Below are 13,260 nucleotides of genomic sequence, written 5' to 3' on the forward strand. Positions count from 1 at the left end.
GAGATGACACTTCAACTGTAAAATACTCGAATAATAATAATCATCTTCATCAGGGATTCCCAACACGGGGGGCTCGGCCCCGAAGGGGATCGTCAGACCGATCTGATGCATTTGATGTTTCCCACATTGTCAGATCTCGGTTCATAAATCCACACACACGACGATATGAACGACCTTGCTGTCAACCTTGAAAACAGAAAAGAAACAATGACAACCAAACTCTAACGGTGTCCTACCGGCGCTTCTCGTTACGTCAACTGAAACAAACAGATTTTGTCCCAGTCTTGTGATATCAAATATTTTCCGGATGTTCTCAACATTCTGCGTCTGTACTTTTTTTTTGTTTTTGCCTCTGCGTGTGAGTCAGATGTATCTCCAGAAACACAAAGCCTCTCAGTGACTTATTCCTCACTTGTTCCCGTGGCCTAAGCGAAGGGAAACACTTCATCACTCACATGAGATTATGCGCTAATTACGCAGCAGATATTGAATAAAAGCAGAGTTTAGTGCGGGAGCAGAAACGCCTCCAGAGCCGTGTTGTAGCACCAGGGCCGGCTGTCCTTTAAAAAAAGATGATACCGGTACCAATACCAGTACCAATACCAGTACCAATACAAGTACCTTAAAGTGATACCAATACCAATAGAGTACTTCATTCAATACTTTTTGTTTCTTCTACAGCCATCATGTGAGTGGAAGCTTTCAGTTGTGTATTTTTTCACACTAACACATTTTGAAAGTGTTATTATTGATTATTTATCAATTAACTTCACAAAACTGTACAGAGAAGTATTTGGGCAGCGTAGTTTTAAGCAGACATCCGGTCGAGAAGGGACGACGACGACGGACTTGAAAAACGGTGAAGCGTCCTCCAACAGCCGGTTGTAGCCGCCGCCGCCGCCGCCGCCGCCGCCGCCGTCAGCCAATCACAGCCCGGCGTTCAGTGGAAGAACGCCGGGCTGTGATTGGCTGCCAGCAACCGCCACACGAGTATTCATCTGCTTCCAGATCTGGGAACAGACAAGGATTGAATGCAGGTGTCGTTTGACTGGAGAGGCTTCCATACCACGTGGTACTGGGTTCTTAAAGGTATTAGTACCACTCCCCGGCAAATCAAAATCAAATCAAACAAAATCATCGTTGGTGAGTGAGGTGTCCGAGTGGACACCCTGGAAACAGACGGAGACGAGTCTCTTTGCTTTGTTAACCCTGCTCTCCCCCCCCCCCCTTCCTCCGTCAGGGTCTCGTCTCCGCCAGGAGGACTACCCCCCCCGCATCGTGGAGCACCCCTCCGACCTCATCGTGTCCAAGGGGGAGCCGGCCACTCTGAACTGCAAGGCGGAGGGCCGTCCCGCCCCCACCGTCGAGTGGTACAAGGACGGGGAGCGGGTGGAGACGGACCGCGACAACCCGCGCTCCCACCGCATGCTGCTGCCCAGCGGCTCCCTCTTCTTCCTGCGCATCGTGCACGGCCGGCGCAGCAAACCCGACGACGGCAGCTACGTGTGCGTGGCCCGGAACTACCTGGGGCAGGCGGTCAGCCACAACGCGTCGCTGGAGGTGGCCCGTGAGTCCCGTGTGGGTGCGGAGGCGAGGGGGTGGTGTGGTGGAGCGACGACCGGGCCGCTTGGGATGCGGTTGCTGTCCCGGTCGATCGGAGGCTTCGAAATTGAGAGATCGAAATTCTGGATGCATTTTCATCAGCCGTTGACGAAAAAATAAGCCGTTATTCCCTCCAAACAATTATCTTTATATCCGGCATTTGCTGCTGTTTACACTCAATTAAATACAAGCAAACCAAGAAAGATCATACCAAGAAAGTAGGAAACTATTTACAAAAAGCTTCCCCCGTCGTCGCGTCCGAGGCATAAAATATTGTGTGCAGGCGGACGTTGCCCAATGGTCACAGTGGGAGATTTCAAAGGCCGATCTCATTGGCACTGAAATGGGAATGCACGCGGGTTTTTAGGTCGTTGCATGGGCGCAAACTGCTCATAAATATGCCCCAAATGTCTTTAAGTGCGGTCAAATGAGTCAAGTCAACTTTTTTAACTGATTAAAAACACATTTCAATGCCACACCATCGTACTTCACACCCAAGAGAATATATGGGACACTGAGTTGGGAAGAACAAGCAAAACAATACACTTTCCATGAAAATATATGAGGCGTAACTGAGATAACTGATAGTTTCTTCCAATTATAGAGGACGTTCATTTTTTACGATGGAGTGAGAGGTGTAAGGTGACGGTGAGAACCTCCACCTGTGGGACTTGCAGCAGCTGTTGGGCCGCCGGGCTTTGTTTTCCAGCGTCACCCAGGGTCTGCTCCAACAGCTGAAGGTGTTGATTCGCTGAGTCACCTCCTCCAAGCGTCAAGTGTTTTCCAAATGTGGTTACCCTTTCACTGCGACGCGCCCTGCAGGAAATGCTCAATACACACACACACACACACACACACACACACTCAAAAACAAAATGCTTTGAGCATAGGTTGGTGTGTGCTGGTTGTCAGTGAGTGTGTTTACTCGGGCAAAGGGGTGTAGTGCATTTCAAAAAAGAGAAAAACATATTTGTGATGTTTGGTGGAGATTTGGCCGTTTTCTACCAGTTCTGTGGTTTTTCTGATCTTAACAGGTGTTGAAGATGTGAGCGACCCCACGCATACTTAAGGACTATCATGATAGGTGTAACAGTTGTGTTCCTGGTAGGCTTGGGCGATATCCAACATTTCATATCTCGATGCAGTCCTGCCCAAATATCATGATACACCATGGGGGGGGGTATAGTTTATTGTGCATTTATTAGCAGTTAACTATGCTTTTTGTCAATAGAACATTCTTTTAAGTGTCCATATAATATCCGACAAGAGACGACAGAAGAAAATGTGCCTTTTTGGCTCTGATATATTTTCTGTAATGTTTATTAATAGTGTTGCTGTGGAATAAACTAACTAACTCAATTAGAAATACATAAATGTGTGATGCTGATAAATATTATGTGGTGACTGTGTAATAGTCATTTTCAATTATTTTCAAAGAATACTTATTTATCATTGAAAATGCTATATACCTAAAATTAAATAAATACACACATCAGAATTTGAGTCACAATGTTAAGCTCACATGAGAAACAATAAAAAAAATAAAATAACAAAATAAATACGCACAGAATTGGAGGTGCATATTAAGGGCGTTCCCGATTGGTCGGTGGGTCACACAGTGGGTGTGTATTCAACATGCACATGTCCACACGGTGCTCCGTGGAAAACGCCCGGAAGACGCCTTCGTAAAACTATTCTTATTATAATCATATTTTGGTATCAAACTGGTTATTGGCTGCTGGTTGCTGCTTGGTAATGTTTTATATTATGTTTTCAGAATATCATTTACAGTATGCAATTTACCTCAATGTTGAAATATACTGTAGTTGTACCAATAATTGTACAATTTTCTTCAAAGGCCTGTTTGAGGCTTTGTTTTATATGTTTTTTAGAACATTCTCTTTGTAGGGCCGTGTGGCTGCCATTTATGTGAAAGTGATGAAAACTGATAAAAACACTTTTTCAAAAGATCGATCTGGTGGCCGCAAAAAGCACAGTTAACTGTTAATAAGCGCATAATAAAGGATTAATTAACTTTAATAAGGCACTGTTACCACTTTACAACTGGTAGCTGCAAAAAGCATAGTTAACTATTCAGAAGTGTATAACTAACTATTGATAAATGCTGTTATTAATAATACTTATATGTGACCCACCACATGCTGACCCGGCACCTTTCGGGGCACCCTACTTTTGACTGGAGTTCAAATTCCTGTTTTCGTCCGAAATGCGATCTTAGCAGATTTATGTTCCTCAAGATGTTTTCCATTGCTCAACATATTTTCAAAACTGAGTTTGATTTATAAATATTAGATAAATATTAAAACACGTTGCATGCAATTTAGGGAAGAGGTAAGGCAGGCAATAGGTGGGAATAAAGGGTTACCAGGTGACTGGGAAACAACTGCAGAAGTGATGAGGGAGACGGCCAAGAAGGTACTCGATGTATCATGTGGGAGGAGGAAGGAAGACAAGGACTCTTGGTGATGGAATGAGGAAGTACAGGAGAGCATAGAGCAGAAGAGGTTGGCCTAGAAGAAATGGGATGGTCAGAGAGATGAAGGAGGTAGACAGGAGTACCAGCTGATGCGGCACAAGGCGAAGAAAGAAGTGGCAAAGGCAAAGGAAAAGGCGTACGAAGAGTTGTATGAGAGGTTGGACAGTAAGGACGGAGAAAAGGACTTGTACCAATTGGCAAGACAAAGGGACCAAGCTGGGAAGGATGTACAGCGGGTTAGGGTGATGAAGGATAATGATGGAATGTGCTGACTAGTGAGGAGAGTGTGTTGAGAAGGTGGAGGGAGTACTTTGAGGAGTTGATGAATGAAGAAAATGAGAGGGAGAGAAGAGTTGATGATGTCGGGATAGTAGATCAAGAAGTGCAGCAAATGAGCAAGGATGAGGTGAGAACAGCATTAAAGATGAAGAGTGAAAAGGCAGTTGGCCCAGATAACAAACCTGGGGAAGCATGGAAATGTTTAGGTGAGATGGCAGTGACGTTCCTAACGAGACTGTTTAACACCATCCTGGAAAGGCAGAGGATGCTGGAGGAGTGGGGAAGTGTACTGGTACCATCTTCAAGAATAAGGGAGACGTCCAGAGCTGTAGTAACTACTGTGGAATAAAGTTGATCAGCCACAGCATGAAGCTCTGGGAAAGGGTAGTGGAGGCTAGGTTAAGAGGAGAGGTGGGGATCAGCGAGCAGCAGTATGGTTTCATGCCTGCAAAGAGTACTACAGATGACATGTTTGCTTTAAGAATGCTGATGGTAAAGTACAGGGTATGCCAGAGGGAGTTGTACTGCGTCTTTGTGGATTTATAGAAAGCATATGATAGGCTGCCGAGAGAGGAAGTGTGGTATTGCATGAGGAAGTCGGGGGTGGCAGAGAAGTAGGTAAGAGTGGTACAGGATATGTATGAGGGCAGTCAGACAGTAGTAAGGTGTGTAGTAGATGTGACCAAGGCATCAAAGTGGAGATGGGATTGCATCAAGGATCAGCTCTGAGCCCTTTCTTGTTTGCAGTGGTGATGGACAGGTTAACAGATGAGATCAGGCAGAGTCTGTGGACTATGATGTTCACGGATGACACTGTGATCTGTAGCGAGAGTAGGGAGCAGGTGGAGGAGAGCCTGGAGAAGTGGAGGCAGCATTAGAGAGAAGAGGAATGAAAGTCAGCAGGAGTAAGACACAATACATGTGCCTGAATGGGAGGGAGGGCGGAGAAAAGCTGAGAATGCAAGGAGTGGAGGTGGAGAGGGAGGATGAGTTCAAGTACTTGGGGTTGACCATCCAATTCAGTGGAGAGTGCGGGGGAGAGGTGAAGAAGAGAGTTCAGGCAGGGTGGAGCGGGTGGAGAAGAGAGTACAGGCAGGGTGGAGTGGGTAGAGAAGAGTGTCCGGAGTGATCAGTGACAGAAGGGTTCCAGCCAGAGTGAAGGAGAAGGTGTACAGGACGGTGGTGAGAGCAGCCATGTTGTACGGTTTAGAGGCGGTGGCACTGACAAAAAGGCAGGTGGATGAAGTGGAGGTGGCAGAGTTGAGGATGTGGAGGTTTTCAATGGGAGGGACAAGGATGGACAGGATTAAGAATGAGGACATTAGAGGGACAGCTCAGGTTGGACAGTTCGGTGGAAAAGCAAGAGAGGCCAGATTGAGATGGTTTGGACACGTGTGGAGGAGAGATAAGAGTTACATTGGGAGACGGAGGCTGAGGGTGGAGCTGCCAGGCAAGAGGAAAAGAGGAAGCCCAAGAGAAGCTTTATGGAGGTGCTGACGGAGGACATGCAGGCGGGTGGTGTCAGGGAGGAAGATGCGCAGAACAAGAAGATAAATGTCTCATTAACATGTAATAAAAGCGTAGTTGGCTGTTAATAAGTGCATCGTTAACTGCTGTTATTAACACAATAATAATGTTAATAAGCATCTAATAATGACCTTATTAACTATTAACTAATGCTTATAACAAGTACCTTAATATTAAAGGTTACCAAAAATTCAAATAAAACAATGGATGAAGTCAGGGAGAAGCCGTGAACATGGACGATGTTACTTTATGCTTGCAGCGTTTGCATTTTCCGCCACGGCCGCCGCTCCGTTGTGTTTGTATGACTTGTTTCGTTTGCGTCGGCTCGGCTCCCAGATGGCTCTCGGTCTTTCCGGCGTGACGATCCAGCGCCTGCGTCATCGGCCGTCCTCGGGGTTCTCCCCCACGCTACGGGATATCGGATGTTTTATATTTGCGATTTTGCGATTGGCACGGCCCATCCATCCCTCACATCACAGGATCGTCTGGCAAGATAATCTTCTGCAAAGTCGCATTAAGAATCGGGATTTTGCTCACGAGGGGAAGGGGGAATCAGGCCCAAAATCGGCCTGATTATCTTGTAGTGTGTACCCCAGGCTTCCACCCCTTTTGAAGAACTAACGACGGTGGTGGGAGAATACTAATGCACATCAAGGATCACTTTTCCCCATTTGAATTCTAATGAAAAAGAGGGTCAAACGGTATCTTGCCGCATTGCTACATCAGCACTTCCACCATGAGAAGCCCTCTCGCTCTCCAGGGGGTGACGCGCATGGCTGGGCGTTCAATGAATTTACTGCAGGGTTTCAAGGTTGAGTGGGAACGCATTGGGGAGCTTGTCGAGGGCTATGCACTCCCTGCATCATCCCACAGAGGTCACACACGGCGAGTGTCTTTTGGAGAAGAAAAGCGCCCTTTTTGGGCCAAATATATAAAAGCGATTACGTGACCACAAATCCTGGATCTCGGACCCGACCGCTCACTGCCTGTGTACTTTTATCCTTCCTCCCCATCTTGGGTGTCGCTGCTGCGGTGTTGCCGTTTTTATTGGACGCCTGTCACAAAGTAAACAAAGTAAAAAAACATTGACGTAATGTGAGTTTTTCTGAAATACCTGGGCTGCTTTTTGTGTGTGTTTTCCCAAAAGCATTTTATTTATAAATGGAGGTGGCGGGTATGCAGGAAAAACTCTGAATTTAGCGAAGCGGTAGAATGACAAACGGAGCTTAGTGGCAACAGAAATGTTTGATTTATTCAAGTCGCTTGTTAGTCTATTTATTAAAGTTATATGAATTGTTAGTAGTTCATTTTGTACTTTCTTAGTTGCTGTGATGATGGTGGGTCATGTTCAAATTGATCTGACATTTCTACTTTGCTCTAACATATAAACCTCCCTCTAACACCATGTGGTATTGACAAAATCAAATATCACAAGTTTTTTGATCAAGACCAATATGATATTGTGTGCAAAGATCCCATCTATAGCGATGTGGATATGACCAATCAGGTAGAGGAACAGCTAGAACAGTCTATGGCGTTCAACAATAGCATTTTTTTACTGTAATGCAGCCTTTAAGAGAACCACGATAAATCATGATATAGCAGGAACCGAAATTCTGTACCATATCTCGTCTCAATTTCACAATGTCGATATTATGGCGATATATCGCTAGGAGAGCTTGAGTAGATAGTCACGTGGGATCTCTTCTCTGGTCTGCCGTGCCGCTGAAGTGCGACTTTCGGGCAGCCGAGTGGTGACACGCTGAAGACAGTGACAGATGGAGTGTGTGACGATGCCTGAAGCATGAACGTGGCAGCCAAATACTGGCTAAGCAAAAAAAATCCTGACCAGTGTAGCTCTTACTGGAAGCCTGAGCTGGGATAAGTACAAAGAAAATCCCAGATATAACTAAGTTCCCCTCCAATAAATGTCAGAGGAGACACGGGTTGTGTTTTTCTGCCTGCGGGGACCCCAGAGGTCCCTGGAAAATGAACATCCGTCCTTTTGACCTGAACTGCTTGATTCAATCATGAAGCCCTTTATTGAGGTGAAGGCAAAGTCAGAGGCTGTGTACACTTAGGGCTTGTTGTACAGAGGACTTGCCGTTAACATCCAGCACAGACGAGAAATGAATGGTATTCTTGACCTAATGGGACGCCGCCATTAAGCGGAGGGAAGGGGTGGGGGGGTGGTATCATCAAGGGGCTTTAATGTTCACCCTCAAGTCTCTTTAGCCATAAAATCCGCAATGGGAAAATTGTTTATGTCCGCCATGCAAATGCGTGGCATTTGCTTAAAGTGGTAATCCATAACACTATTTCGTGAAAAACAATCCTGTATTTGATGCTTTTTCTAGCTGGCACTTTATAGGAAACAGCCTTTCAATGTATTTGTGTTCAGCATGTGCTACTCCATCCTTTTATCTTGTCATCTTCCCGGCAAGAATGCAAAGATTGGGCTCATGCGGGAAGTGAAAGGAAGCTGTGGTTTGATAAAGTGTGGTCTATAAACGATATTGACGATCCTTCACAAAAAAAGAACAGCATCCTCAGATGAAAAGAATATATGTGAACCACCGCAGCAAAACGAGCATTGTTGCGCATTTCTAAAATCTCCACGAGCCGCCAAATTAGTTGAAAAACCTTTCTAGAAGGAAATATAGATTTTTTTTAATTTTTATCTCTCAACGTATTTTGAGTGGAGTTAAATATTCCCATTAGATCACATGGGTGAAACACAGTTCACTTACCGAGACACTGAACAACGCCGATCGATGGTTTCCTTAAAATTGACCGTCCAGGTGAAGATCATTCCTCCTTATTCCATGTGATGTGAATCTCGATACATTGTTGTGTAGGCGGCGTATACCAACAAAGAAGAAAAGCTGACATCACTTCCGTAAACAAGACGAGGATCCTTCGGTTTCACTTGTTTGTGAAAACTTTCATCTCCGTGTTGTTATGGATTACGAGAAGCGGGTGGAGGTAGATCTAAATCATATCACGAACCTTAATCTGACCAATGCGATAGATCCTAGTCAGTGTAAGCAGCACGTACTGGGCTTCATTTTCCACAATGATCAGTTCTACGACAGTGATGCAGAGAACGACAGCGATGCTGAATCTGATACCGGCGTTATCCCGGACTTGGAGAACATTTCAAACAGCAGATTTCAACCTGAATGTGACGATGAAGTGGAATATTTTCAAGAACCACAAGGGGGCCGACGATACGCCCATTGTTGTTACAATAGAAGAAGTTGATGACGTGATATAGGCTGTTGAGGTTGGTGATGCAGATTATGAACAAGTAATTATGAACATTCTTAAGTTTACCTGAACATGCAACCAGGGGCCAAATGAAAATGAAAAGAGGCCCCAAACAGTCTCTCAGAGTTTAGCTTGGGTAGGGTTGGGGTTAGCCCACATAATATCTCCAACAACTTTAAATATATTTGGCATACGCACATTTATATATTATATGACACTCCAAGGTTGATTTACAAAGACTAATATTATTGACTCTACATTTGTTGTGTTGTCTGCACTTTTAAACTCCTAAATAATTCCACTTTTATAAAACATATATATTCGTACTGTTAAATAAAAGCTTTTTTTAAAAACAAAGATGTTGTGTGTCGATGATGCTGTTCAAGATTCCCTCAAAACACAAGAACAATGCTCAGATTGCCCCATTCAGCAGGGTATCAAGTCCCCTTTCAGCAGGGTGTCAAGTGGCCATGTGACAAGTAGCCATGTGACATTGTTGGTCCTCCAACCATTTGCATTCTGGGAGCTGAATGAATGAACCAAGTGTGATGGTGCTTTGATGGTGAAGCTCTGTTTTGAAGCTCTGATTCTCCACATTCAAATAACCTGAAAAAAAGTCAAACGGCACCAAATGTACCTAAAATCTGCGGTGGGTCACATATAGGCGAACTTTGAAGAAAAGAAACTGACCGACTGAAAAATCCTAGGACTTAGTTATGTAATCCATCGGACACAGACAATTTTATGGATCGCCACATGAATATAATGCTATACCAGGCCATGCCTTCCAATTCTTTCCAAACAGCATTTGTGCTTTGAGGGGAATCTAGGCATCAGACACAGTCATGGGTTAGTGATAAATGGAGACTCAGGAATGGAAGAGATGCGTGTGAAGGACCTGGGCGTTGGAAAAAGGAATTCATTCATCTGAAAGGATTGCAGGTAAAACCTGTTGAGGTATATTAGCATTAGCACTGGATGTCGAAATTTGATAGGTTTATGGTGCCAAGCGAATTGAGTCAATAAATAGAGTGTTATCAAATTCCCTGGTGTTCAATGTCAGATTGTGATCCTTACAATACTTAATCTCTTCAGCGTCACTGAGCCAGAAAAAGGTTCAGGACAGAGTGCAGGAAGAGGAATTGTGTTGAGTGAGGGTGAAATTCCTCAATTGTGGTTAGCCAATTTGATACCACAGTTTTGATATTCAGTAAAACACACACACAGCACTACCACAAAACTGCATCCATCCATTCTCTTCAGAATTGTGCTACTCAAAGACTGAAAATCCCCAGATGCCAGTAGCTAAGTCTGCGCTCTCAGTCTTGCGCCCCGGCTTCAGGCAAAGGCATCTTTGACTGTCTTTCTTTTTAGGAAGAACTGAATTGAAATATAAAAATAAATGTATATATATATTTTCATATATCCTTTAATATATATCTTTTCGGACCCGGCATAGAAGCAAGTAGGGATGTTAAAATGTGTCGACTGTTTTCCAAATGGGAGAGGGAGCAGAGTGTGCGAATGCACATGGCGGTGTGCGCCGCAGGAGGTTTGCTTTCTCAGAATTTCGAGGCGGGCCGACCATAGAGATTTTTGATCCTGTCCCCAAAATGCACGCACATCGCACATATGAGCTGTGTAGCGAAATGAGTTTTCATTTCAGACGCCGCTTTGTCATCATGTCGCTATGTCAGCGTTTTTACAGCTCAATATCGAATTCATCATGATTCATTTACCTATTTATATGAGTCTACATTCGCAAATGCACACAAAGAAATGCATCGTTGATTCGGTAAAATTGTGGAGCGTGATCCACACCTCAGATCAGAGCTGCGGATCTTTTTTTTTCCAAACAAAGTGTGTTTTTATAGTAGATTTATTTATTTTCCTCCCTTTTTTTAACTGAATGAAACTTAAAACAAAGCCCAGTGTGTAACAGTGTGTAACAGTGTGTAACAGTGCGTAACGGGGACACTTTCTCTGTCACGTTCTTACACCACCTCCCCACGACGACTTATCGTTAATGCCTCCGACACGTCGACTAGCAAAACACTGTGTCGTGAACATCCCTTGATGCCAGGCTACCAGAATCTGTGCCGGTATTGAACCGACGGCAATTAGGAGCAGGTTTGACGTAACCCAGCGCCCTTGAGCTGGATTTGGGGCTTTTCTCGCGAGGTCAGTCTGTGTGATTGACGGCTTTGCGGTGGGACCTTCACCCCGTCTTTCCCTTTGATTGTAATCTCCCTAGGACGGAGAAGAGGGGGGAGAAGAGAAGGGAAGGACGGCCCCGCCCGTCGCCAAAGGGGCTGTGGCGTAAACAGAGATGTTAGTACTTTATTTAAAACCGAAGCGTTTGCAGGGTCTTACCTCGGCCCGGGGGATCGGCTGGGAAAGGAACCGCCCCATCGCCTCGCCAGATTGTAAATGTTCCGCGTCCATGGCCGTGACGCCGTGATAACCCTGTTTATTTGGAAAGCCCTGTAGCAGTTTATGGAAGCCCCCACTTCTCTCCCGTCACCGTCCGACCCTCCTGCGGTTGGATTGGCGTCTTGACGGAGTGTAGATCCCACTACGGGGACAGCTGCTTTGTGTTTACAAGTCTGGAGACCGGGGGCAAGTATTGTCCAAACAATTTCCTTCTCCCTGAATTCCCTCGAGCGTTGTTTTTGTTTTTTTTCCAAAGAGCCGGATTTGTAGCAGAGCATCCAGACACTCCTGACACGGACCGTATGGCGATAAATTGTCTTGGCAACACTAACAAATGCTTAAACTGTCATTCTGTGTGTCTTGAGCGTGTGGGTGGGTGCGGAGGAACCGGCACCTGGAAAGTGGATTTTATGGGTTTGTTTTGCGGCGAGAAGGGAAGGGAATGAAAAGCAGGGGTCGCTTTCTGCAGAATGGCACAATTATTATGACTGCACTGATGCCTGTTTATTTTCACTTCCTGTGCTGATTGAAGATCACGGTGGCCAACACGGAGTACCAATCTGATCCATTTCATTTAACGGAATAGACATTTTTTGGGGGGGTCCATAGAGTATTTTGATTGACATATAATGGTTTTTTTTGTCAAAAATGTAAAAAGCAAGTTGCTTTTGCAGAGCTGACATGTTTTTCCAATAAAGTCACCCTAACCCTAACCAGGTAGCCGACCGACAGTTATTAATCCTAGTAGAGCTGTCACTATTATGACATGACCGCCTGATCACAATTATTTGAGCTGACTGTTGAATCATAAAAATCGTAATTGTAAAATCATTAGATTCCACAATCATGTTTCCGCTTAAACATCGACAGAATTTGAAGCCAATGTTGATAGAAATGTCGCAATTAATAGAATGTGAATGAAGTTGTTTCCATCGCTTGGGTTCAATGTTCAGTGGCTCTTCTGCCAAATGTGTGATTACACAAGGTAGTGTTATTAAACTATTAAAAGTAGACGTGTAATAGAATCCTATTATATCCACATAACTATTACTGTACTATTGTGATTTTTTGCTCAAATATTTTCCTGGGTTTAAATATCTTACGAAAGCCCCAATAGTCACCCCCTGTTATCTAAACGGAGGTAGCGGTCAAAGAACAGAATGTCATATTACATTTTTCCCTGCTTGAAAATGTCGCTCGCGTCCCCCTCGCTGGCTCTTCCTGTTGTTTAAACGACCTCCTCTATACACGGTTCCTCTGCGGTGCATCACATTCCTTTTACTACTGGAAGCCAGTGTGTGTGTGTGTGTGTGTGAGATTGAGAGACAGATAGCGGGTGTGTGAGCGCATGTGCATGTTTTATTCCATTGCTCTGTTTGTGCTCATCTTTTGAGAATATGCTGCTGACGAGGGCGGAGCGGGGGCCACAGGGGGATAAGCAGGGTGTCAGCAGGGGGGAGGGCGGGGGGGGGGGGGGGGGGACATGCGAGCGGAGCGATCCGTCTGTCGAACACGGCGTCTGGATGTCTCCGTGGAAGATGCGTCGGGTGGGTGGTTTCCTCCTTTGTCTCAAAGCTCAGAACTCAAAAACACTGCTGTGCCTAATGAGGGAGCGCACGCAGGCAACTCTTAATTGGTTTTGTAAACCCAGA

General features: G+C 45.0%; 1 protein-coding gene across 1 annotated transcript in view; it reads left to right on the plus strand.

Moving 5' to 3' along the window:
- Window positions 1-1,031: 1,031 nt before the first annotated feature.
- LOC307240030 (roundabout homolog 1-like) overlaps window positions 1,032-13,260 on the plus strand; it is a gene marked incomplete at both ends in the record, with an annotated part of 81,982 nt that continues 69,753 nt past the window's right edge. The window contains 2 exons of the mRNA XM_080013605.1: window positions 1,032-1,089; window positions 1,241-1,567. Coding sequence (XP_079869731.1) covers window positions 1,032-1,089; window positions 1,241-1,567 — 385 coding nt within the window. The remainder of the gene's footprint in view (window positions 1,090-1,240; window positions 1,568-13,260) is intronic.

The sequence above is a fragment of the Zeus faber genome (assembly GCF_960531495.2).
Source record: "Zeus faber genome assembly, chromosome: 14".
In the NCBI taxonomy this organism is placed as follows: Eukaryota; Metazoa; Chordata; class Actinopteri; order Zeiformes; family Zeidae; genus Zeus; species Zeus faber.